At 43.2% G+C, this 25,796-nt stretch overlaps 1 protein-coding gene and 1 long non-coding RNA gene across 6 annotated transcripts in view; both read left to right on the top strand.

Moving 5' to 3' along the window:
* Positions 1-12,746, top strand: part of LOC111950687 (ubiquitin carboxyl-terminal hydrolase 25) — an 82,240-nt gene extending 69,494 nt beyond the window's left edge. For all 5 annotated transcript variants that reach the window (XM_070434444.1, XM_070434443.1, XM_070434446.1 and 2 more), the window contains 2 exons: positions 3,251-3,443; positions 11,947-12,746. In XM_070434444.1, the coding sequence (XP_070290545.1) occupies positions 3,251-3,443; positions 11,947-12,119 (366 nt within the window). In that variant the 3' untranslated portion in view covers positions 12,120-12,746. The remainder of the gene's footprint in view (positions 1-3,250; positions 3,444-11,946) is intronic.
* A 2,296-nt stretch (positions 12,747-15,042) lies between these two features.
* Positions 15,043-18,724, top strand: LOC139022849 (uncharacterized). Its single transcript, XR_011473908.1, has 3 exons — positions 15,043-16,096; positions 16,251-16,315; positions 18,100-18,724. It is a non-coding gene; the product is annotated as an uncharacterized lncRNA (long non-coding RNA).
* The last annotated feature ends 7,072 nt before the right edge of the window (positions 18,725-25,796 follow it).

Below are 25,796 nucleotides of genomic sequence, written 5' to 3'. Positions count from 1 at the left end.
TCAATACATCCAGTCACTATAAAGATACAGGCGTCCTTCCTAACTCAGTTGCCGGAGAGGAAGGAAACTGCTCAGGGATTTCACCATGAGGCCATTGGTGACTTTAAAATAGTTACATGGCTGTGATAAGAGAAAACGGAGGATGGATCAACATTGTAATTTAAGTTAGTGTTGTGAAGTTACTAGTTCTACAGAGTGAAAAGAAGGAAGCCTGTACAGAATTCAAATATTCAAAACATGCATCCTCTTTGCAACTAAAGTAAAACTGCAAAAAATGTGGCAAAGAAATTAACTTAATGCCCTGAATACAAAGTGTTATGTTTGGGGGAAATCCCACACAACATATCATGAGTACCACTCTTAATATTTTTAAGCATGGTGGTTATGGGTATGCTTGTCATTGGCAAGGACTAGGGAGGTCTTTTTAGGGTATAAAGAAACAGAATAGAGCTAAGAACAGGCAAAATCCTAGAGGAAAACCTGATTCTGTCTGCTTTCCAACAGACACTGGGAGACAAATTCACCTTTCAGAATAATAACCTAAAACACAAGGCCAAATATACACTGGTGTTGCTTCCCAAAACAACATTGAATGTTCCTCAGTGGCTTAGTTACAGTTTCTGCAAGATTTCAAAATGTCTGTCTAGCGATGATCAGAGTTTTAACAAGTTTTTAAAAGGATAATGTACAAATATTGTACGTTTCAGGTGTGCAAAGCTCTTATACTTACCCAGAAAGACTCACAGCTGTAATCGCTCTCCAAAGGTGATTCTAACATGTGTGAATACTTAAGTAAATTAGATATTTCATTTTCAATAAATTTGCAAAAATGTCTAAACATCTTTTCACTTTGTCATTATGGGGTATTGTGTGAGAAAATACATATATTTAATCCATTTTGAATTCAGGTTGTAACAGAATGTGGAATAAGTCAAGTGGTATGAATACTTTCTGAAGGCTCTGTATTTGTTTGGAGGAAAAATCAGTTCAATATTCTGATCAGACTACAGTTTCATTTTGTTTACTATCCCATCTCCAAGCTGTGTTCTGGTTCTATCTGTTAGGGCTTAGATGGATTGATTCCCCGGTCGGTCGGATCAGGCTGTGACTGGTCTTGTCTGAACCGAGAGAGGGAGAGACCCTGTTCCTCCTCGTCGGCCCTGTTGCTGCTCCTGCACTCAGTAACCTTACACCGGCATTGTGCTCTTAATGTAATCATCCAAGTGGGAATAGGAAGCAGGAGGCCCAGCGAGTGTAAACACATTACCGTGAGACACGGCTGTGTCCTGAGCGAACCTCTGCTCTCTCCGTCAGGGCTCTGTTACAGTTAGAGTTATAGCCGCCATCTCAGATCTCTGGCCAGAACGATCCCTGGCTCCCTGCTCGGGCCCGCTCTCTCAAGCCCTGCTGTTTACCTTCTGCCCTGTTTTAATTGAAAACACTGCTAACATTGACACAGTTAATGTACTGGGATCTTTTGTGAGTCCCCACCTAGTCCCTCTAATTCCTGAGTGACCGCCTGCCTCTGTGTAAGGTCTTTTCCACAGATAAGGTCAGGGAGTTTGTGTCTGCAGCAGAGCAGGACTTGGCTAAGGAGAACAGAGCGAAGTGTCTGCATCATCTAGTACGTCACTGCCCACGTCAGTACCACAGGCCTTGACATCCTCTGATATTGACAGTGTGGATAGATGACTACCAGATAGGGGTAATGCAAATGGTCTGTGACTTACCTGGGCTGCAGCCTTTCATACAGAGGTGGTCTCGAATGTAAATACATATACATTAGCAATACCTGCCTGTCCTCTTAAGTCTGTTTTGACAGAGTAGCTAATACTAGTAAATTTGTTAGCATACCACTTCAAACTAATCCCGAAGTCGTCAATCTATATGTACAGTGGCAAGAAAAAGTATGTGAACCCTTTGGAATTACCTGGAGTTCTACATAAATTAGTAATCAAATCTGAGTTTAATCTAAGTCACAACAATAGACAAACACAGTCTGCTTAAACTAATAACACACAAACAATTATACGTTTTCTTGTCTTTATTGAACACACCGTGTAAACATTCACATTGCAGGATGGAAAAAGTTTTCTGTTGAAGCCATTCTGTTGTTGATTTACATCTGTGTTTTGGGTCATTGTCCTGTTGCATCACCCAACTTCTGTTGAGCTTCAATTGGCGGACAGATAGCCTTACATTCTCCTGCAAAATGTCTTGATAAACTTAATTTTCCCATCGATGATAGCAAGCTGTCCAGGCTCTGAGGCAGCAAAGCAGCCCCAAACCATGATGCTCCCTCCACCATACTTTATAGTTGGGATGAGGTTTTGATGTTGGTGTGCTGTGCCTTTTCATCTCAAGACATAGTGTTGTGTGTTCCTTCCAAACAACTAAACTTTAGTTTAATCTGCCCACTGAATATTTTGCCAGTAGTGCTGTGGAACATCCAGTTGCTCTTTTGTGAACTTCAGACGTGCKMCAATGTTTTTTTTGGACAGCAGTGACTTATTCCGCGGTGTCCTCCCATGAACCCCATTCTTGTTTAGTGTTTTACGTATCGTAGACTAGTCAACAGAGATGTTAGCATGTTCCAGAGATGTCTGTAAGTCATTAGCTGACACTCTAGGATTCTTCTTAACCTCATTGAGCATTCTGCGCTATGCTCTTGCAGTCATCTTTGCAGGACGGCCACTTCTAGGGAGAGTAGCAACAGTGCTGAACTTTCTCCATTTATAGACAATTTGTCTTACTGTGGACTGATGAACATCAAGGCTTTTAGAGATACTTTTGAAACCATTTCCAGCTTTATGCAAGTCAACAATTCTTATGTCTTTTGAGATATTTAGTTCGAGGCATGGTTCACATCAGGCAATGCTTCTTGTGAATAGCAAACTCAAATTTAATTTTGCAAGTGTTTTTTATAGGACAGCTCGAACCAATATCTCCAATCTCGTCTCATTGATTGGACTCCAGGTTAGCTGATTCCTGACTCCAATTAGCTTTTGGTGAAGTCATTAGCCTAGGGATTCACATACTTTTTCCAACCTACACTGTGAATGTTTAAATTKTGTATTCAATATAGATAAGAAAAGTACAATAATTGGTGTGTTATTAGTTTAAGAACACTGTCTGTTGTTGTGACTCAGATGAAGATCAGATCAAATTTGATGACCAATTTATGCAGAAATCCAGGCAATTCCAAAGGGTTCACATACTTTTTCTTGCCACTATGTGCTTTGCCCATTAGAAACTGAACGAGAATGCAGCGGGGATGTTTGAGTCTGGTGAGGAGCCGGAGGTGAGCAACGGCTTGAGCATCATGAATGAGCTGGTGGTGCCATGCATCCCCCTATTGCTGGTCCACGACATAGAGAAGGACCTGCTGTCTGTGGAGGACATGAGGAACCGCTGGTGCTCCTACCTGGGACAAGAGATGGAGCGTGAGTTTGTTTGTTTGTTTGTTTTAGGGCTGACACCCCCCCCACACACAATTTAGTCGATTGTTTGGTTGATAGACTGTTGGTCAACCAAGATTTTTTTAGTCGAGCAGTCTAAAATATATGCGGTACCAGTCAAAAGTTTGGACACACCTACTCATTCAAGGGTTTTTCTTTCATTTGACTATTTTCTACATTGTAGAATAATAGTAAAGACAAACTATGAAATAACACATGGAATCATGTAGTAACCCAAAAAGTGTTAAACAAATCTAAATCTATTTTATATTTAAGATTCTTCAAAGTAGCCACCCGTTGCCTTGATGACAGTTTTGCACACTCTTGTCATTCTCTCAACCAGCTTCACCTGGAATGCTTTCCCAACAGTCTTGAAGGAGTTGCCACATATGCTGAGCACTTGTTGGCTGCTTTTCCTTCACTCTGTGGACCAATTCATCCCAAAACATCTCAATTGGGTTGAGGTCGGGTGATTGTGGAGGCCAGGTCATCTGATGCAGCACTCCATCACTCTCCTTGGTCAAATAGCCCTTACACAGCCTGGAGGTGTGTTGGGTCATTGTCCTGTTGAAAAACAAATGTTAGTCCCACGAAACGCAATCATTTGTTTTTCAACAGGACAATGACTCAAAGCAAAGGGTGGCTACTTTGAAGAATCTCAAATGTAAAAGTCAATTTATTCATTGTCGTTTGTTTGTGGCGCTCCTGTCAATGTTGAGTAAGGATACGCACCTGATTTATACATAGAAGTAGGCCTATAAATGTGCCCATTTGGGGATCTGATAATATTTCTGATTGTCTTAACTCACCACCACTGTGGTAACTTCTGAAAGTAATTTTTTCTTCACCTCAAACGGCAAATAAATAAAGTCTGTTATACATCCATACGAAGCCTTCATTATAAATTCTATGAAACTATTCCACGAAAATGTGCATATAAAAATCTTAACTGCCATGCAGATTGGTAGAAATGTTAAGATAAATTGGCACTCCAAATGGAAAAGGTTGCCGACCCCTGGTGTACCTACAGTATTAGGAGCGTAACAGCAGAATCTGCGAAGGCCAACATTAGCGGGAGGAAGAGGGTCAGGAACAGGATTTTTTTGCTTCTGGTTAGGCTTTCTGGATCTCTGGCTCACTCAAGTAATTTGTGTGTCTTAAAGCATCAGACAAGCTCAGTACATTTAACATTTAAGTCATTTAGCAGATGCTCTTATCCAGAGCGACTTACAAATTGGTGCATTCACCTTATGATATCCAGTGGAACAACCACTTTACAATAGTGCATCTAACTCTTTTAAGGGGGGGGTTAGAAGGATTACTTTATCCTATCCTAGGTATTCCTTAAAGAGGTGGGGTTTCAGGTGTCTCCGGAAGGTGGTGATTGACTCCGCTGACCTGGCGTCGTTGGGGGAGTTCTGTTCCCACCATTGGGGTGCAACAGAGCAGCGAACAGTTTTGGACTGGCTGAGCGGGAACTGTAACTTCCCTCAGAAGGGTAGGGAGCGAGCAGGGCCAGAGGTAGGATGAGACGCAGTGCCCATGTTTGGGTGAGGCCGTGATCAGAGCCTGAAGGTACGGAGAGTGCCGTTCCCCTCCACAGTCCGTAGCAAGCACCATGTCTGGTAGCGGCATAGCAGCTTCACTGAAGCCAGTGGAGAGAGCGGAGGAGACGGGGAAGCGGTGACGTTGAGAGGAACTGGGAAGGTTGAACACCAGACGGGGCCGCGGCAGTTCTGGATGCGAGTTGGTGGGGTTTATGCACAGGCAAGGGGAGCCCAGCCAACAAGCGAGTTTGCTACAGTAATCCAGACGGAGTGATGACAATGTGGCCTGAGATTAGGACCTAGGCGCCGCTTCCTGTAGTGACGGAGGGGTCGTATACTTGTCTGCGAATGTTTGTAAGAGCATGAAACCTACGCAGGAACGGGTCACCGCCTTATGACTGTTAGTTCGAGAACGACAGAGTGTGTCCAGGATCACGCCAAGGTTCTTAAGCACCTTGTGAGGAGGACACAATGGAGTTGTCAACCTGTGATGGGAGATCATGGAACGGGCAGTCCCTCCCGAGTAAAGAGCAGCTCCGTCTTGCCGAGGTTCAGCTTGAGGTGGTGCATGCGTCACAACCACACTGATATCTCTGCACGACATGCAAGATGCAGATTCGCCACCTTAGTGTATCAGAAGGGAAAGGAGAAGATAATTGTGTGTCGTTGCATAGGCAATGATAGGAGAGGCCATGGATGAAGGATATGACAAGAGCCAAAGTGACTTGTGATATACGCAGGGAATTAGGAGAGGGCCGTAGAAGCAGAGCCCTTGGGACCCAGTGAGTGAAGCACGTGATGCGGAGACAGATTCGCGCACGCCCACACTGGCTAGGAGCGACCTGTCAGGGGAGACGCAACCAGGCGTGGGCCGCCGCCGGATGATAGCCCACTCGGAGAGGCTGAGAGAGGAGGATCTGAATGGATTTACAGTATCAAAGGACAGACCGTAATGGTCTAAAGGATGAGAGCACGAGGAAGAGAGAGTTAGCTTTAGCATTGGCGGAGAGCCTCCGTTGACCAAGGAAGAATGCAGTCTCACGTTGCACATGGACTAGTCTTTGAACCTGACTGATTCTGGATCAAGAAGGTCTTCTGAGAGAGATAGCAGGGAGAAGCTGCCAAGGACGGCACGTTTCAAGAGCTTTTGAAGAGAAAAGAAAGAAGAGTGATACTGGTCTCGTAGTTGTTGACATCGGATAATCGAGTTGTAGGGTTTTTTTTCGCGAAGGGGTTGCAACTCTCGCTCTCTTTGAAGACGGACCGGACGTAGCCAAAGCGGTCAAGGATGAGGTTGATGAGCGAGGGGTGAGGGTAAGGGAGAGGGAAGGTTCCGAAACGGTCTGGAAGAAGAGCGAGGAGGAAGGGTCAAGCGGCAGCGTGTTGTTGGGCGGCCGGCCGTCACAAGCGCGAATTAATCTGGAAGAGAGGGGAGAAAGAGGTCAAACGCACCAGGGTGGAGTGTGAGCCCAGAAACAGGCAGGTAGTGTCGTTTGAACTTAGCAACGAGGATCGGATGTCGTCGACACTTTTGTACCAAAATTGGTGACGAAAAGTCCTCATCCGCAGAGAGGTGAGAGGGTGGGGAGGGAGGGATTCAGGAGGGAGGAGGAAGGTGGAAAAGGCCTCTCCTAGGGTTAGATAGGCAGAATGCTCTTGGAATTTAGAGTTGGTAAGAAAGTGGCTTTAGCAAGTCAGAGACAGAACGAGGAGAATGTAGAGAGGATGGAGTGAAGGATGGCCAGGTCCGCAGGGAGGCGATGTTTTCCTCCATTTCCGTGCTGCCCGCGAGCCGGTTCTGTGAGCTCGCAATGATGTCGTCGAGCCACGGAGCAAGGAGGGGAGGACCGCAGCCGGCCTGGAGGATAGGGACATAGAGAGCAAAGGATGCAGAAGGAGGACGGAGAGAAGGGTTAAGAGAGCAGAATCAGAGATAGGTTGGAGAAGGTTTGAGCAGAGGAAGAGTATGAATAGGATGGAAGAGGAGAGAGAGTAGCGGGGGAGATGAGAGCGAAGGTTGGACGGGCGCAGATACCATCCAAGTAGGGGCAGTGTGGGAAGTGTTGGATGAGAGCGGAAGAGGGAAAAAGAGATACAAGGCTAGTGTCGGAGACTTGGAGGGGAGTTGCAATTGAGGATTGTGGAAGAACAGCATCTAGTAAAAGATGAGGTCCAAGCGTATTGCCTGCCTTGTGGATAGGGGGGAAGGGAGAGGGTGAGGTCAAAAGAGAGGAGTGGAAGGAGCAGAGAGGAATGAGTCAAAGGTAGACGTGGGAGGTTAAAGTCACCCGAACTGTGAGAGGTGAGCCATCCCAGGAAAGGAACTTATCAAGGTGTCAGCTCATTGATGAACTCTCCAAGGGAAACTGTGAGGGGCTATAATGATAAGGATGTTAAGCTTGAAAGGGCTGGTAACTGTGACAGCATGGAATTCAAAGGAGGCGATAGACAGATGGGTCAGGGAGAAAGAGAGAATGTCCACTTGGAGAGATGAGGATCCCAGTGCCACCACCCCCGCTGACCGAAGCGTCTTCGGGTGTGGTGCAGAACACGGTGGCAGACGAGGGAGAGCAGTAGGATAGCAGTGTTATCTTTGGTATCCATGTTTCCGTCAGCCAAGAAGTCGAGGGACTGGAGGGAAGCATAGGCTGAGAATGAACATCTGCTTGTTGCCGCAGATCGGCAGTTCCAGAGGCTGCGGAGACCTGGACACTCCACTGTGGGTCGTGCGCGCTAGGACCACCAGGTTAGAGTGGCAAGCGCCACGCGGATGTGTGAAGCGTTTGTGTATGGTCTGTGCAGAGAGGAGAGAAAAGGGATAGACAGACACATAGTTGACAGGCTACAGAAGAGGCTACGCTAATGCAAAGGAGAGTTGGAAATGACAAGTGGACTACACGTTCTCGAATGTTCAGAAAGTTTAAGCTTACGTTGCAAAAAATCTTATTGACTAAAATGATACAGTACTGCTGGCTGGTGAAGTAGGCTAGCTAGCAGTGGCTGCGTTGTTGACTTTGTTTGAAAGTGTAGCTGGCTAGGTAACCTCTAACTGGCTAGGTAACCTCGATAACCTCGATAATTACTCTAAACTACACAATTATCTTGGATACAAAGACAGCAAAGACAACTATGTAGCTAGCTAACACTACACTAATCAAGTCGTTCCGTTGTAATGTAATAGTTTCTACAGTGCTGCTATTCGGTAGAAGTTGGCTAGCTAGCTGGCTAGCTAGCAGTGTTGACTACGTTAGAAGGACGAAAATAGCTGGCTAYCTAACCTCGATAATTACTCTAAACTACACAATTATCTTTGATACAAAGATGGCTATGTAGCTAGCTAAGAAAAAATTGCTAAGATCAAACAAATCAAACCGTTGTACTGTAATGAAATGAAATGAAATGTAATACTACCTGTGGAGCGAAGCGAAATGAGACTACTCGCTCCAACCCGGAAGTTGACTACATATAGTTGATTTTATTCAAAACATATAGTTGATTCAAAACATATAGTTGATTTTATTCAAACACATAGGGTATGTATGTATGTATGTACAGTTGAAGTCAGAAGTTTACGTACACCTTAGCCAAATACATTTAAACTCTGTTTTTCACAATTCCTGACATTTAATCCTAGTAAAATTAGGTCAGTTTGGATCCCCACTTTATTTTAAGAATGTGAAATGTCAGAATAATAGAGAGAATTWTTTATTTCAGCTTTTATTTCTTTCATCACATTCCCAGTGGGTCAGAAGTTTACATACACTCAATTAGTATTTGGTAGCATTGCCTTTAAATTGTTTAACTTGGGTCAAACGTTTCGGGTAGCCTTCCACAAGTTTCCCACAATAAGTTGGGTGAATTATGGCCCATTCCTCCTGACAGAGCTGGTGTAACTGAGTCAGGTTTGTAGGCCTTTATGGGATTGAGGTCAAAGCCCTCCCATAGAAACTTTGGAAGTATGCTTTGGGTCATTGTCCATTTGTGACCAAGCTTTAACTTCCTGACTGATGTCTTGAGATGTTGCTTCAATATATCCACAACATTTTCATTCGTCATGATGCCATCTATTTTGTGAAGGGCACCAGTCCCTCCTGCAGCAAAGCACCCCCACAACATGATGCTGCCATCCCTGTGCCTCATGGTTGGGATGGTGTTCTTTGGCTTGCAAGCCTCCCCCTTTTTCCTCCAAACATAACAATGGTCATTATGGCCAAACAGTTCAATTTTTGTTTCATCAGACCAGAGAACATTTCTCCAAAAAGTACGAGCTTTGTCCCCATGTGCAGTTGCAAACCGTAGTCTGGCTTTTTTTATGGTGGGTTTGGAGCAGTGGTTTCTTCCTTGCTGAGCGGCCTTTCAGGTTACGTCAATATAGGACTCATTTTACTGTAGATACTGTTGGACCCGTTTCCTCCAGCATCTTCACAAGGTCCTGTTCTGGGATTGATTTGCACTTTTCGCACCAAAATACATTCATCTCTAGGAGACAGACCGCGTCTCCTTCCTGAGCGGTATGACGGCTGCGTGGTCCCATGGTGTTTATCCTTGCATACTATTGTTTGTACAGAATAACGTGGTACCTTCAGGCGTTTGGAAATCGCTCCCATGATGAACCACKWTTTTTTTTCTGAGGTCTTGGCTGATTTCTTTTGATTTTCCCATGATGTCAAGCAAAGAGGCACTGAGTTTGAAGGTAGGCCTTTAAATACATCCACAGGTACACCTCCAATTGATTCAAATGATGTCAATTAGCCTATCAGAAGCTTCTAAAGCCATTCCGTAATTTTCCAAGCTGTTTAAAGGCACAGTCAAATTAGTGTATGTAAACTTCTGACCCACTGGCATTGTGATACAGTGAAGTATAAGTGAAATAATCTGTCTGTAAACAAATMTTGGAAAAATTACTTGTCATGCAAAGTAGATGTCCTTACGTACTTGCCAACACAATAGTTAACAAGTGGTTGAAAAATGAGTTTTAATGACTCCAAGTGTATGTAAACTTCCGACTTCAAGTGTGTGTGTGCGTGCATCCATACGTACATACATACATACATACACATCTCAGCAAAAAAAGTAACGTCCCTATTTTCAGGACCCTGTCTTTCAAAGATAATTTGTAAAGACAGGGTCATTATAAAGGGTTTAAACACTTTCCCATGCTTGTTCAATGAACCATAAACAATTAATGAACATGCACCTGTGAAATGGTCGTTAAGACTCTAACAACTTACAGGTGGTAGGCAATTAAGGTCACAGTTATGAAAACTTAGGACACCAAATAGGCCTTTCTGCTGACTCTGAAAAAGAAAGATGCCCAGGGTCCCTGCTCATCTGCGTGAACGTGCCTTAGGCATGCTGCAAGGAGGCGTGAGGACTGCAGATGTGGCCAGGGCAATAAATTGCAATGTTCATACTGTGAGACGCATAAGACTGCGCTACAGGGAGACAGGACAGACAGCTGATCGTCCTCGCAGTGGCAGACCACATGTAACAACACCTGCACAGGATCGGTACGTCCGAACATCACACCTGCGGGACAGGTACAGGAAGACATCCTCCTCCCTCATGTGGTACCCTTCCTGCAGGCTCATCCTGACATGACCCTCCAGCATGACAATGCCACCAGCCATACTGCTCGTTCTGTGTGTGATTTCTTGCAAGACAGGAATGTCAGTGTTCTGCCATGGCCAGCGAAGAGCCCAGATCTCAATTCCATTGAGCACGTCTGGGACCTGTTGAATCGGAGGGTGAGGGCTTGGGCCATTCCCCCCAGAAATGTCTGGGAACTTGCAGGTGCCTTGGTGGACGAGTGGGGTAACATCTCACAGCAAGAACTGGCAAATCTGGTGCAGTCCATGAGGAGGAGATGTACTGCAATACTTAATGCAGCTGGTGGCCACACCAGATACTGACTGTTACTTTTGATTTTGAACCCCCCTTTGTTCAGGGACACATTATTCAATTTCTGTTAGTCACATGTCTGTGGAACTTGTTCAGGTTATGCCTCAGTTGTTGAATCTTATGTTCATACAAATATTTACACATATTAAGTTTGCTGAAAATTAACGCAGTTGACAGTGAGAGGACGTTTCTTTTTTTGTTGAGTTTATATGGAAAAACACACATTTTAACATTTCATGGATTGGTCAAAAGAACTGACCAAGATGTTTTTTTTTGTTGGGAACAGCCCTAGTTTGTTTATCTCTTTTAGCCCATATTACACGCTTAAGGGGCTAATCTTCCAAGTCCATAAAAGTCTAGGAACTAAGAGCATTTTCACACTACTGAGCCAAGCTGTACTGTGCTGTCCAGGTTAGGCAGCCTTGGGAATTGCTTGAATCATGCTGCAATGTGAAAATTACATATCTGAGGCAGCACAGTATGGTTTGGCACAATAGTGTGAAAGGGGTACAAGAGCATAGAGGCCAGGGGGTATAGATTTGTGGTACTGGAGATCTACTGACTGTTTGGTTGTTTTTCTGCTATAGTTTAATTTGGAAGGCACATGAAGCGTGGTCAGGGACATGGTCAAATGAGTTGATATTAGCAGCCAGACCAGCCAAGCCATAAGAACCAGGGATATACCCACTTTGTGTTGGCAGAATTATACCCAAATTGTTAGTTGAGATAAAGTGGTTCAGTGGAGTCCTAGCCTCTACTCCAGGAAAAAGTTAGATTGGATTCATAAAACTGACCCAGCAGCATCTTCTTTGAACAACAACCAACTAGGGCCTCTTTCATCTTATTTACTCAGTCTGTGTTTTCCTAGAGGAGCATGCTTACCAAGAGCGTGTGCTATCACAGTGAAAATATTTAGCCTATGATTTCTGTTTGGTAACTGGATGTGACTCTGGAGAGTGACGCAAGCAAGGACATTGAAATAATCATTCTTTCTTTTTCTCTGACATTTCTCCGTCATTGTTCTCCCCCTCCTGCTGCAGCTAACCTTCAGGAGAAGCTGACGGACTTCCTCCCCAAGTTACTCGACTGCTCGACAGAGATCAAAAGCTTCCACGACCCTCCCAAGCTGCCCACCTACTCCACCCTAGAGCTGGTTGAGCGCTACGGCCGTGTCATGGCCTCCCTGAGCCGGGTGCCTGCAGACGGGAGATGAGCTGAGGGGGCAGCAGCCACACGGCCCTATACGGCCCCCCGGGCACTCACTCATGGACCTCTTTTAACCCATGCCTTCCTTATAAACCAGGGTTCGCTAGCTGTTATTCCTCTGTTTCTCTTTTGCTGCTAAAGGTTTTAACAATAATAATTTCAATTATATTTTTTAAGCAAAACGCAACAGAAAAATGTATGAATGAACGGACAGTTGGAAAAGGAAAAAGTGAAGCTGGAAAAGTAGTGAAAATGGCGATCCTGCAGTGATTGAAAGCCAGCGCATGCTGCTCCAAGCTTTGTTAAATGAGGTTGAGTTAGTTTTTTTTGTAGCTGTTTTTTGTTGTCATTCGGTTTGTCCCCTCCCCTTTCTTAAAAATCCCTTTTCCCCTTCTCCCAGCTGCTCTGCCATCAGTTTGGTACAGTATTATCATATTGGTTTTTTTCCTAAAGGAAGCGACGAAATGAGAACCATGAGATTTATCTGCGGCTTCAGGTATCTCAAGTGGGTCTGGGGACTGCACCAAAATGAGAAGTTTMGAGTGCTGTGGTAGACATCCATGGACACACTGTGGCTTGTTAATAAATCGAGAGAATACAATTTTATTTATGGCTCTTTTAGGCCAAATACGTATTTCCTTTGTCTGATGTCCAATGTCTTTATTTCTGCACTAACACTAAACACCACAATGTCCTCCATTATTCCTAAAGTGCCATAATGCAATCATGATGCAATCATGTGCATCTCTATGAGTTTGTTTTTGGATGCACTTCATGTTTTGTCAGCTATTGTGTTTTGGTTTCTCGGATCATGACTTGCACACATCAGAAACTGCCTTTAGACGGGGGTCTTTCATTTAGCAACAAAACCGAAGCGTGGGSAACAATGGGGCAAAACAGACAGGGTTGGCTTAAATTGTTGACAACATGTAAACTATATTTAGTCTTGAATATTTATTGAAAACATAAATACATTTGCAAAACGAGGACTTGTTTTTCAAATACATCGGTACAGTTGTTGGTTAGCTAGCTGGTATCAAGAACAAGCTCAAACTTGCTGAAACGAGCCACCTACGATTCCCCACATTGTAGCTTCTTGTCAATAGTTATGTTTCCATTAACTTGTCCGGTGATTTCTTTTCCTTTTCGACATTTAGAAAGTTGGGGAAATTGCCTGCTAGGGTGTTTCCATTGGTTGAAGTGTTTTACATTACCCATTTAGGCAAGTTGTGCATTATTAAATTAGCGACAGCCTGTATGCCCTCCCACCAACTGTTTCATATCTCAGGTAGTCTGTGAAAGTCAGCATAAATAGGTAAGMGATAATKAACGAGGGGCTATGCGTTCTATGGAAAATAATGAAGACATGGAAGGTGTGTCCCACGACGCGCTAGGAATTATAAACTGGGTGCTTCGAACCCTGAATGCTGATTGMCTGAAAGCCATGGTATATCAGACCGTATACCATGGGTATGACAAAACACTTATTGACATATGGCCAATATGCCACGGCTAAGGGCTGTGTCCAGGCGCCGCCCATAAGAACAGCCCTTGGCCTTGGTATATTAGCCATATACCACACCCCCTCAGGCCTTAATTATACCATGGCTATATTTTAAGTAATTTGCCACTAGATTGTGTTCAACAGTCACTGAAGTAGCTAGCAAATAAGTTGACTAGATAGCTACAGTAGTTGCCTTGGTAACCAAACAAATAGACTTGCTAGTTAGATTTAAGAATGAACTAAAGCCATTGAATTCTAATAATGTTTGATATAATGATGTTCCATTGCCTTACTGGCTGGCAACATTCTTATCCCTTGCTTGCTAGGTAGCTAGCTATGGCTAACTTAGTCACGTCAAACAATGCAGACAGAATAACAGCAAAGTAACTGCATTTGCGTTTGTTTAATCTGTTTTCTAGTGACATTTATTTGGATACATCCATAAACTAAAAGTGCTCTCTGGTCCGTCCTGACTATTGTTCAGAGGAGCTAGCCAACAACACAGCTAACACAATCACTTCAAACTGAAGCTGGAAAGACTGCAAATCTGCATTTTGTTAACTTTTTTTAAAGAAAACTGTTTTCTATTGACATTTTGTTTGTAGATATATTTACAAATTATGATTTCGACAGGCTGAGAACAGCTGCCTGCCTGTGTCTGGTCCTGCTGATGCTTTATTACTATGGGACAGCTGGAGATCGAATTTCAATGTTGCAAATGTTGGAGAGACAGACAGCAAGGTTTATACAATCTCCCTGTTGAAAACCAAATGCTAGTCAAAGAAATGGGAAATAATGTCTAGATGCTTTTTATAGTGGAGATCGAGTTTATAAATTGCCTGGCAGGCTTGATGATACAGTGGATTGCGCAGTGAAATGGAACAGAGTAAATAGGCATTTCAACATCAGGTTTAGCAGGTGGTAATTTGTGGATTATAAACTGGGTGGTTCAAACTCTGAATGCTGATTGGCTGAAAGCCTATGACAAACATTTTTATTGCTCTAAGTGTATAACCAGTTTATAATAGCAGAGGCACCTCAGGGGTTTGTGATATATAGCCAATATACCACTGCTAAGGGCGTTCCATCCTGCTAAGAACAGCCCCTAGCCGTGGTATATTGACCATATACAACACCCCCTTGGCCTTATTGCTTAAATAATGCACACTCTAAAATGCCCGTCAAGCCAGTCAGAAACGAGCATTGAACAATGTCATGGTAAAATTACTCCTATTTGCCATATTCTAATCGTTCTCATGTGCCAATATATCGCCATGGTCCATGTCATGTTGAAACTTGCACTCCTGTAGATCTGAAATAATTGGATGGTGAAACTTGCCAGAAAAGAAAGCATGGTGAAGCAATTCAGGCATTCTTGAAAGTGTGGACAATCCTTGTCCGTTTCCATGTTAGATGACAACTGTTTCCATGTTAGAGCGTTGGTGACTGTGCTGATGGCACCATTTAATTACGCTTTTTTTGCCTACGTTTACTGAAACCGGCCATATTCAACTGGTGTTGAGCGTTCATCAATTCATCAGTTATTCCGCTCTCTTTTTACGAACGCGCTCTTTGTTGAGCTTTAGAAAAAACATTTTTTTTAAAGGATACAATTGAGTCAAGTTTCCGGGTGATGGGGAAAAGAAATCCCTCGTTTGTGGGCTAATCATGAAGAACATCGTCTGCTTAAGCTACCTATCTGCAGTGCTTGACTTGGCCCGGAGCTCACCAGAGCTGAGTACCAGCACCTAAATGTTCTACTGCTTAAACTCCTGTTCGTTTTATAGAATATAAGCTCATAAGTATTGTGTAGCTTCTGCACCTCAATGTAAACCGCAGAAAATGAGTAGCCTACCGACACCTATTTCAGTCCAAGTCAAGCACTGCCTGTCTGACAAAGAATTCGGAGGTAATGTGACTCAAACTTTAGAAATGTCCAGCTAGCAGCAGTGGTACTGTTAGTTTTGGGACACAACATTGGGAGTCTGTATCTCCCAATTTTGTGTCCCAGAGCTATGGTACTGTATATGATACTGATTTCTTTGGCGGGGGTTTCAGATCACCTCATGGCTACAACCAGCCGAGTCTAAAACAGTGATGTTCTCCTGACCAACTGTAAGTTCGCATTAAGTCGACAGCTTTAACTGTAGTGTAATGACCTAACTAGATCATAAAGGAACAATTGTCCAGACAGAGGGTTTATTAACCCAACTTTACACAGGCTACTGTTTGACCGTAGCCCAGGCCAAATAAACGAAAGATACCCCACAAGCCAACCTTGACCTTCTCTTGTGAAGCCCAGACGTAAGAGAGAGAACAAAGGCTGAACCTGGTCTTAACTTCCAATGCTCCATCCCCCTGCTCAACCCCCCTCCACGCCACTCCGCCAACCGCCAGGATGCCCGGCATCAGAACATTCCAGGCATCCCCGTGATTGGCAGATAGCAGGTTGATTGGCATGTCGGACCCCGCGAACACTGGTAAGTACAACACAACCCACTAATAGCCTACCACATTAACACACCGCTGTCTGTACGGGTCGCTACAATAGTTTAAACAATAATTATGAGACCACTCAAAATATTTTCTAATGAAAAAAAGGCTCGTGTATGAAAAATAGTTGTTGGTGTGCAGGTGTGGTAACACGTGGAGAAGATGAGATGACACGAGCTGAAACCATGAGCACAGTCGTGAGAAAGGTAAACAGCACTGGCTACACGCAACATACTTTTTTTATGGGCAGTTTACTCTAGACTTGGTTTGAATTGGTGGCAAAATGTTTAGACTCATAACATTTCGAGGAAGAAATAGGCTACATATCTCAAGTGTTTCTAAACAGACCTCTGATACATACCAGGGCTGGGTTTCTCAAAGGCATTGTAGCACTAAGATCATCTTAATTCCGTTAACTAAATGGACTAAAGATGATCGTAGTGCTATGATGCTTTTAGGAAACCAAGCCCAGGCTAACCAAGGTAACCAATATCCTGGCTAGCTAGGCCTAGTAATTGTGGCCACTGGGCAAGCTACACTGCCATATCTCTCAAGTCATGTCTTTTTTTGTAGAAGTGCTTTGAAGTTTGGAAGGACAAAATATGTGATTTCCTACCTATCAAGCTAATCTATATTAGGTAAAACATTTATTGAACCATGTTAAGGTTTTAGAATTAGGGTTGCCACAGCTACGAAGTCGTAAAGTCCACCTATTTCTACAATGTCTCTTCTTAAAATGTGATTTTAAACCTAACATTAACCACACTGCTAACCTTATGCCTAACCTTAAATGAACACCAAAAAGCACATTTTGGCAACAATGAGGTCTAGGCTACTGTAATGACAACTCCATGAGGTAGGGTCAAGCTTACAAAGTCACATTTTGTTTTTCTCAAATTAAACTTAAAACATAAATAATCCTGAAAGGGTAACCTTGCTTAAACTCTATTAGGTTAACGGAAGCATCCATCACGCCATTCAGTGAATTATTGCCTTTTAATCCCTTCTGGGCGCTTTCTTTAAAATTGGTCTGGGTTTCAAAGGGCCAGACAGAATGTATCTGTTAAATGACTTCTCTCCCATTGTTTACCGCCACACTCTGCTGATAAGAGAGCTGTTTCCATGGCAATGATTCTATTGTTCTGATCGTCTAGACGTCCTGTGACACCTGACACACTGTTCCATCCCCTAGCCGATGTGGATGGCATCTGTCTCAGAATCAATGAGCTACTGCTCTGGCTCTGACTTGCAGCGACCGTTGTCATAAGACCCAATACTGATATGAGGTGGAGATGCAAGCTGTCGGTCTGTTCTTTTACCCTCTGCCCTCAAACAATAACCTACCAGGGGTTTTTGTGTGTGTGCGTGCGTGCATTCACAAGGCCATTAATATTTGTTGAGGGACATAATGATGTAATCATCATTCATCTTATTTCAGCGTGCATCACACACATTCTTGTCTTGATACTCAGAATATTTATTGGATCTATAGGCTACTCCCATCCAAGCACTCACGTTACCCTTAGAATTATCTTGTGATTGACTTGTCTACACTAGGAGCGTATGTGAGTAACCACCTCAGAAAGGGATTTTATCTGCTCTCTGAACAGCCTAAATGGCTGGTTAAACATTTTTACTTTTGTGAATTTAGTGATAATTAATTTCAGTGAAAAACAATCATTTTTTGTTTAATTACTTTGATCTCAATTCAGTTGTGCTTTTATGTGTGTGGTTAAACATTTACATTATTATTACTCTGTTTTATATAGAGATCATTTTTGCACTGTTGCCGCTAGTGATTGTGTATCGCATTTATGGGGTCTGGGATTAACCACACTTCCTGGAACACTTCCTGTTGTTGAGGGTTTTGTTATCATTTACATGTTTGGTTTGTATTACTGGCTGAGTTTTTGAATAATAATACCTACTGTGTGGGAGGAGGGTGGAGCATGCTTCCTGGCTGCCACTTGTTTTTATGTTTATTTTCCAGAGTGAATACGTTCACGTTGTAATTCATCTGATGCAATGAAGCAGGACCCTCCGTCAGACAGAGAGACTTGGCAGTATCGCAATATTTTTTCCCGTGGAGAAAAACAAAACACGAAGAAGACCAAACTCTTTGGTCCTTTAGCAAACCTGCTGTATATAAAGTATTGTGTACTGTAGCTTGGAAAATAAATACATAAATGTGACTGGATGACAACATAATTATGTTTTTGTCCAACATTAGGGCTGTTTTCCTAATGAAGTTAAATCCACTTTGTGTTTTGTTTCCTTGCCACGAGAGTATTGCGATACTGGCATTGTCCCGGCCCTACTTGGCAGCTATGGTTTAAAGGCCCAGTGTATTCAAAATTATGTTTTTCCTTAGTTTCATCAGCTGTTGTACAATATGATATAAAACAAACAAATGTAAAAGTTTGATCAGMGTTATTTCCTGATAGTTGCTGGTTGAAAATACAATCTACACAGGACCTTCTAATCAGCAGGATTGCATGGAGGGGAGTTTTGGCTTTCCATGGCGACATCACCATGCGGTAAATTGATTAATATACCAATAACAGAGTTCCAAACCTCTCTGCCAATAACAGCTAGTTTTCCATTTTCCCTTCCCCACTCAGACCACTCCCAGACAGTCTCCTTGCTTGAGAAAGGTTTTTGATAAAACACTATTTTTGCCCATTTTAATGGACATGTATTACAGTAAGGTAACTTCGTTTTTACCCAGAATATAAACATGGCTGCATTGGGCCTTTAATGACCACTTCCTGTTTGAGTAAATGAGCAGTAATAAGCCCTGGTCTGTCGCCCACCTGCTCCAAAACATTGGCCACCAGACAGGCTGCATCATGGCTGCCGCCTAACCTACCTATTGTGCTGCTCCCTGCCGCAGTGAGCCAAGCACTGATTGGCCAGAGAATGGAGCATACAGAGGCAGATGGTTCATGATGTTGATAGATTACAGGAAAAAACAGTTTAGGTGTTCTATTCTGTTGTCTGTCTGACAATTTGATACCACTTCTTATTCATACACTGAAGTTCCCAAAAAACTGAACCGCTCAACAAGGATTCAAAATAGTTTTTTATTATTGCATATATTTGTGCATGAGTCACCCTCCATCTTTGCTAAAAAAAGTTAGCAAAGAAAGAGATTTATTAATTCAGCCCTTAGCAGCACCAGTTGTGGTGGTCTCTTTTGTAGGAGCAAAAGGCTAATAAAATATTGACAACTCTGTGTTCACGCCGCTGGCAATCTGCAGATATTGTATAAATAGAAAGCAGCAGAGGACATTCTTTTCATAACCATTCAGCACCGATATTTTCCATTTTTTGTTCACGGACGTCTTTTTCTTCCGTGAGCTGAATATCAATCAACGGACACCTCTTTGGTCGGTATAAAGCTTGAGAAAGGACCCCCCCCCCCCCAAAAAAAAAGACTAGGAGGGGGGGCTCAAATTGCTGTCTGTTCACTTAGTGCCTAATGATGCTTTCTAAGAGCCCTGCCCTTGTTGGCTTCTGTTTTACGTTGGATAAAAGTTGCACAGGGGGAAAAATGCCGTCTGGGCTTTGTGCCAGGGGCTGGTGTATCTTGACAAACACTGCCTCACACCAGGGTGTGCTGGGAACCTGCATGGGCAAACGGGGGAATGGGGGGGGCGGTGGAGCCTCTCAAGGTGCCACTTCCATGGAGATGCAGCTGGGCTAAACAAGACTCCCATCAGTGGACAAACAAGAAGCGAGGCGGCACTGTCTATCTTCCCCGTTACTGGGAGTCTGGTGGCAACCAATCTAGCTACACGGGCCGGCACACTGCTCCTTACATGCTGCGCCGCGTCCATCCCAGCCATTCACTGACTACTGGGGAAGAAGGTCATTTACATCTTGCGGTAATTAATTATGTCCAGCATATTACCTTGCTCACGTAGATTACACTGTGTGTATTAGTTATCCTGTTGATCGGGGAAATCAGCATTGCTGTTCTTCAAAGCAGTGGTCGGCACTGTGTCTGATCTGCACTGTCTGTTCTGTACTGTGTCTATTCTGTCTCTTGCTCTATCACGACTGTTTGCATCTGTCTCGAAACCGATAACTGTCTCTCACTCCCTGGCCCCCTGGTTTTGAGTTGTTTCTTGCATCATTGACATTTTAGAATTAATTTTATCCTCTCAATGGCTCAGTATCTTATGTGTATCAGCATAGTTGGTGAACTATTAGTGACAACCTTATTTCTCAGTTTCAGGAAGGAGGGAAATGAGTGGTACTCTGAGGTTATGCTCTTACTCTCCCTCCCTCTTTCACTCTCCCTCTTTCACGCTCTCTCCTCCACCATCTTTCACCCTCTCTCGTTCTGTCTGAACTACGGGAACTTGCTTGAAAAAATAAAGTATAAAAGTGCTACCAGGGATGCTTGCCTACACACTGTTCATGCAATCATTCTATGTAGAAAGTGAGGCAGCAGGTTGTCCCCCAGATAAGCCTGCAACAGGATGCAGCACCAGAGGATGCTCATTGTCAGGGGCCCCTATGTTTATGATAGTCGGTCACCTCTAGTCTAATGGGGAGTTCATCAGTATCGTCAAACTGTGTTGTGTACACCTTTCCATGTATTTTATCTCATAMAAATATGTTAGGCATCTATCTATGTGAAGAGTTTGATCCAATGTTAAACAAAATACACTGAACAAAAAATAAACGCAACATGCAACAATTTCAAAGAGTTACAGTTCATAATAAGAAAATCAGTCAATTGATAGACCTTAATTTATGGATTTCCAGGGAAAACGCTGTCATACACCGACCCAGAGCATCCCAAACATGCTCAATGACTATTCAGGCCATGGAAGAACTGGGCCATTTTCATCTTCCAGGAATTGTGTACAGATCCTTGCAACATCGGGCTGTGCATTATCATGCTGAAATATGCAGTGATGGTGGCGGAGGAATGGCATGACAATGGGCCTCAGGATCTCATCATAGTATCTCTATGCATTCAAATTGCCATCGATAAAATGCAATTGTGTTCATTGTAGTGCTAACCCCATTTAGTCGACTGGTTGATTGTTTGGTCGATAGGCTGTTGGTCGACCAAGATTTCTTTAGTCGAGCAGTAGCAAAAGAAAGAAGACACCTGTCTGAGTGGACTGATCCATTGTGGAAGCCGTGGGGATGGCACAGCGCAGCAAGTCTGAAAAAATACAAATTMAAAAAATTTAACCAATCATTTCGTCCAAAAGATTTTCGTTTTTACCATAACCCATCCTCCACCATGGGGCACTGTTCACAATGTTGACATCAGCAAACCACTCACCCACACAATGCCAAACACGCTGTCTGCCATCTGCCCGGTACAGTTTGTGCCGAGATCTGTGCAAACCCACAGTTTCATCAGCTGTCCAGGTGGCTGGTCTCAGACAATCCCAAGGTGAAGAAGCCGGATGTGGAGGTCCTGGGCTAGCGTGGTTACATGTGGTCTGTGGTTTTGAGGCTGGTTGGACCTACTGCCAAATTCTGTAAAATTACATTGGAGGCGGCTTATGGTAGAGAAATGAAAGTGCTCTGTTGGACATTCCTACGGTCAGCATGCCAATTGCACACTCCCTCAACTTGAGACATCTGCAAATTTTAGTGGCCTTTTATAGTCTCCAGCACAAGGTGCACCTGTGTATTGATCAGGCTGTTTAATCATCTTCTTGATATGCAACACCTGTCAAGTGGATGGATTATCTTGGCAAAGGAGAAATGCTCACTAACAAGGATGTGCACAAAATGTAAGAGAAATTAGCTTTTTATGGGTATTTAATTCAGCTCATGAAACATGGGACCAACACTTAAGTTTATATTGTTGTTCAGTGCATTATTTGAACTTGCCTTTGAAAACTGATATTTTAACTGACTAGGACCGTTCTACTGGCAGTAATTATGTGTGGTTTAGGCACCATCTTCACCATATTTTTGGTTTGGTATTGTAGATGTGCATGTTTAAACCTTGAAGACAAGGGCACTGATGTCTTTGTGCTGCTTCTATTGTTAGGTGAACCTATTGTTCACCTAATACCTTTTTTGCACTGTTGGTTAGAGCCTGTAAGTAAGCATTTCACTGTAAGGTCTACACCTGTTTGTATTCAGCGCACGTGACAAATAAACTTTGATTTGATTCTAATGTCCTCAGCTTTCACCGTCATGAGTATTGACCGAGAGAGAGTGGGGAAAGGGAGTGACTTGTACTTCTTTCACTCAGGATTCAAACTATGTTGCCTGTAAAAGCAATTGGGCAATGTTTATATGAGCCCCTTTCAAACAGCTCCTTCTTTACCTCTTTCACCTTTTATAGAGCCATTAATTAGTCGGTGACTGAGCAAGAAACATTGAACTTTGACCCCGTTGTTGCAACCGTTGTCAGGTAACCTGAAGCAGCAAGCACTGTTGATCAAGTTCTAAATTCCTCAAATAGGACAGAATGCAATGCACTGCTTTTATTTCTTCACATTCACAAACAATAAGTTAGCAGCTCGCCATACTTTCAGATAATTTGTAATGTGTTAATTTTCCTGTTATGGTGAATAAAATGTTGGCTACAGTTGAACTCAAAACATTGTCAGATATGTTTTGGTAATTTTATTTTCATGATTGCACCTCCGTCACGTCGTTGCCATTGTTTTATCAACGTTCWACAGACGCCGCAGCCATATTGATCCTCAAAATTGAACCGGGCCGGCTAATAACTTTAAACCGGGGCTAATGACTGTTTCGTCTAAATTACATTATAGGGGCTTGGGAATACGATGGCATTGCTAGTCTGCACATATTTAGTAGGAAACAACTTTGCCAACATTATGTTGTCAAATTTACTTTAGACAGATGGCGATGTTGTCATTAACTACAGTATCAAAGTTCCCCCAAAATAACTAGCAATGCTAACAGTACAGTAACGTTAGCTAGCTAAAATCTGGAAGGCTCCCCTCCAATCTTAGCTAGCTAACGCTGTAACAATTAAAGTAAATCTGGCAACATCCAAATGATGACAAAGTTTTCCTACTTATTATTTGCCTTTAGAAATGTTAGTGTTTTCAAGCCACAGTTAATGCACGTTGACCAAATCTTCATCAGCGCCCAATGAGGAAGCGWTGAGTAGAATGCTCATTTGGGCATCACACCATGCCCAAAACAAACGCGATCACGACACGCAGGTTGAAATATCAAAACAAACTTTGAACCAATTACAGTGGGGCAAAAAAGTATTTATTCAGCCACCAATTGTGCAAGTTCTCCCACTTAAAAAGATGAGAGAGGCCTGTAATTTTCATCATAGGTACACTTCAACTATGACAGACAAAATGAGAAAAACAAATCCAGAAAATCACATTGTAGGATTTTTTATGAATTTATTTTGCAAATTATGGTGGAAAATAAGTATTTGGTCAATAACAAAAGTTTCTCAATACTTTTATGTACCCTTTGTTGGCAATGACAGAGGTCAAACGTTTTCTGTTAGTCTTCAAGGTTTTCACACACTGTTGCTGGTATTTTGGCCCATTCTCCATGCAGATCTCCTCTAGAGCCAGGTGATGTTTTGGGGCTGTTGCTGGGCAACACGGACTTTCAACTCCCTCCAAAGATTTACTATAGGGTTGAGATCTGGAGACTGGCTAGGCCACCCAGGACCTTGAAAATGCTTCTTATGAAGCCATCCTTCGTTGCCCGGGCGTGTGTTTGGGATCATTGTCATGCCCAAAGACCCAGCCACGTTTCATCTTCAATGCCCTTGCTGATGGATAGGAGGTTTGTCACTCAAAAAATCACGATACATGGCCCCATTAATTCTTTCCTTTACAACGGATCAGTCGTCCTGGTCCTTTGCAGAAAAACAGCCCCAAAGCATGAGTTTCCACCCCCATTGTCATGCTAACGTAAGGTATGGTGTTCTTTGGATGCAACTCAGCATTCTTTGTCCTCCAAACACGACGAGTTGAGTTTTTACCAAAAAAGTTCTATTTTGGTTTCATCTGACATATGACATCCTCCCATTCTTCTTCTGGATCATCCAAATGCTCTCTAGCAAACTTCAGACGGGCCTGGACATGTACTGGCTTAAGCAGGGGACACGTCTCGCACTGCAGGATTTGGTCCCTGGCGGCGTAGTGTGTTACTGATGGTAGGCTTTGTTACTTTGGTCCCAGCTCTCTGCAGGTCATTCACTAGGTCCCCCGTGTGGTTATGGGATTTTTGCTCACCGTTCTTGTGTTCATTTTGACCCCACGGGGTGAGATCTCGCGTGGAGCCCCAGATCGAGGGAGATTATCAGTGGTCTTGTATGTCTTCCATTTCCTAATAATTGCTCCCACAGTTGATTTCTTCAAACAAGCTGCTTACTATTGCAGATTCAGTCTTCCCAGCCTGGTGCAGGTCTACAATTTTGTTTCTGGTGTCCTTGACAGCTCTTTGGTCTTGGCCATAGTGGAGTTTGGAGTGTGACTGTTTTGAGTTGTGGACAGGTGTCTTTTATACTGATAAAACAAAGTTTTCAAACAAGGTGCCATTAATACAGGTAACGAGTGGAGGACAGAGGAGCCTCTTAAAGAAGAAGTTACAGGTCTGTGAGATCCAGAAATCTTGCTTTTTTGTAGGGTACCAAATACTTTCCCACCATAATTTGCAAATAAATTCATWAAAAATCCTACAATGTGATTTTCTGGATTTTTTTCTCTCATTTTGTCCGTCATGGTTGAAGTGTACTGTGGCAAACCTCTTCAAGGTTATGAGCGTTTGTCACAAATTAAGTGGGAAACTGTCACCAAATTACCCCAGAATGAGAGTTCTTTCGAACAGGACAGTACCTGTGTGTTTGTTTCTCCGTCATGGTCCACCCAGGTCAAGGATAGCAGGGTTCGGTACACGAATCGGGTTCTCGGTATGTCCAGGTCCAAACGCCAACAGGTAAGTCCAAAACAGTCCAGCTCATACACGGTAAATCCAGCCAATATCTATTGTCTCTTTCTCTACGGTTCATAGATCCTTCCACCCCTCTCTTCCTCTTCCTGGTTTTTCTTGACCCTTTATCTGTGTGTCGGCTCCACCTTCTGAGGGTTCCCCTTGCTTCTGGGACTTGTAGTTTTGGCAGTCTGCCATTTTGTGATCTGTAGTTCTGACCGGGGTGGCCATTTTAGTGATCGGGCAGAGCCCGTTTATTAGTTCTGCTCTCACATATCTGCCATTTATCACTCGGCCCCCTTCTTTGCCACAGTACCTATGATGAAAATTACAGGCCTCTCTCATCTTTTTAAGTGGGAGAACTTGCACAATTGGTGGCTGACTAAATACTTTTTTGCCCCACTGTATATTAATTTGGGGACAGGTCGAAAGGCGATAAACATTTATGGCAATTTAGCTAGCTAGTTTGCAGTTGCTAGCTAATTTGTCCTGGGATATAAACGTTGAGTTGTTATTTTATCTGAAATGCACAGGTCCTCTACTCCAACAATTAATCCACACAAAACTGTCAACCGAATTGAACTTTATATGGCGATTGGCATCTAACTTTCATAATAAGGTATATTACCACGACCGYCTGATCTCAGTTCATCTTTAAATCACCCACGTGGGTATAACCAATGAGGAGATGGCACGTGGCTATATGCTTCTATGAACCAATGAGGAGATGGGAGAGGCAGTACTTGCACCATGTTCATC

Source organism: Salvelinus sp. IW2-2015, linkage group LG23, assembly GCF_002910315.2.
Source record: "Salvelinus sp. IW2-2015 linkage group LG23, ASM291031v2, whole genome shotgun sequence".
NCBI lineage: Eukaryota > Metazoa > Chordata > Actinopteri > Salmoniformes > Salmonidae > Salvelinus > Salvelinus sp. IW2-2015.
The sequence above is the reverse complement of the archived record's forward strand: the minus strand, read 5'-3'. Positions and strand labels throughout refer to the sequence as shown.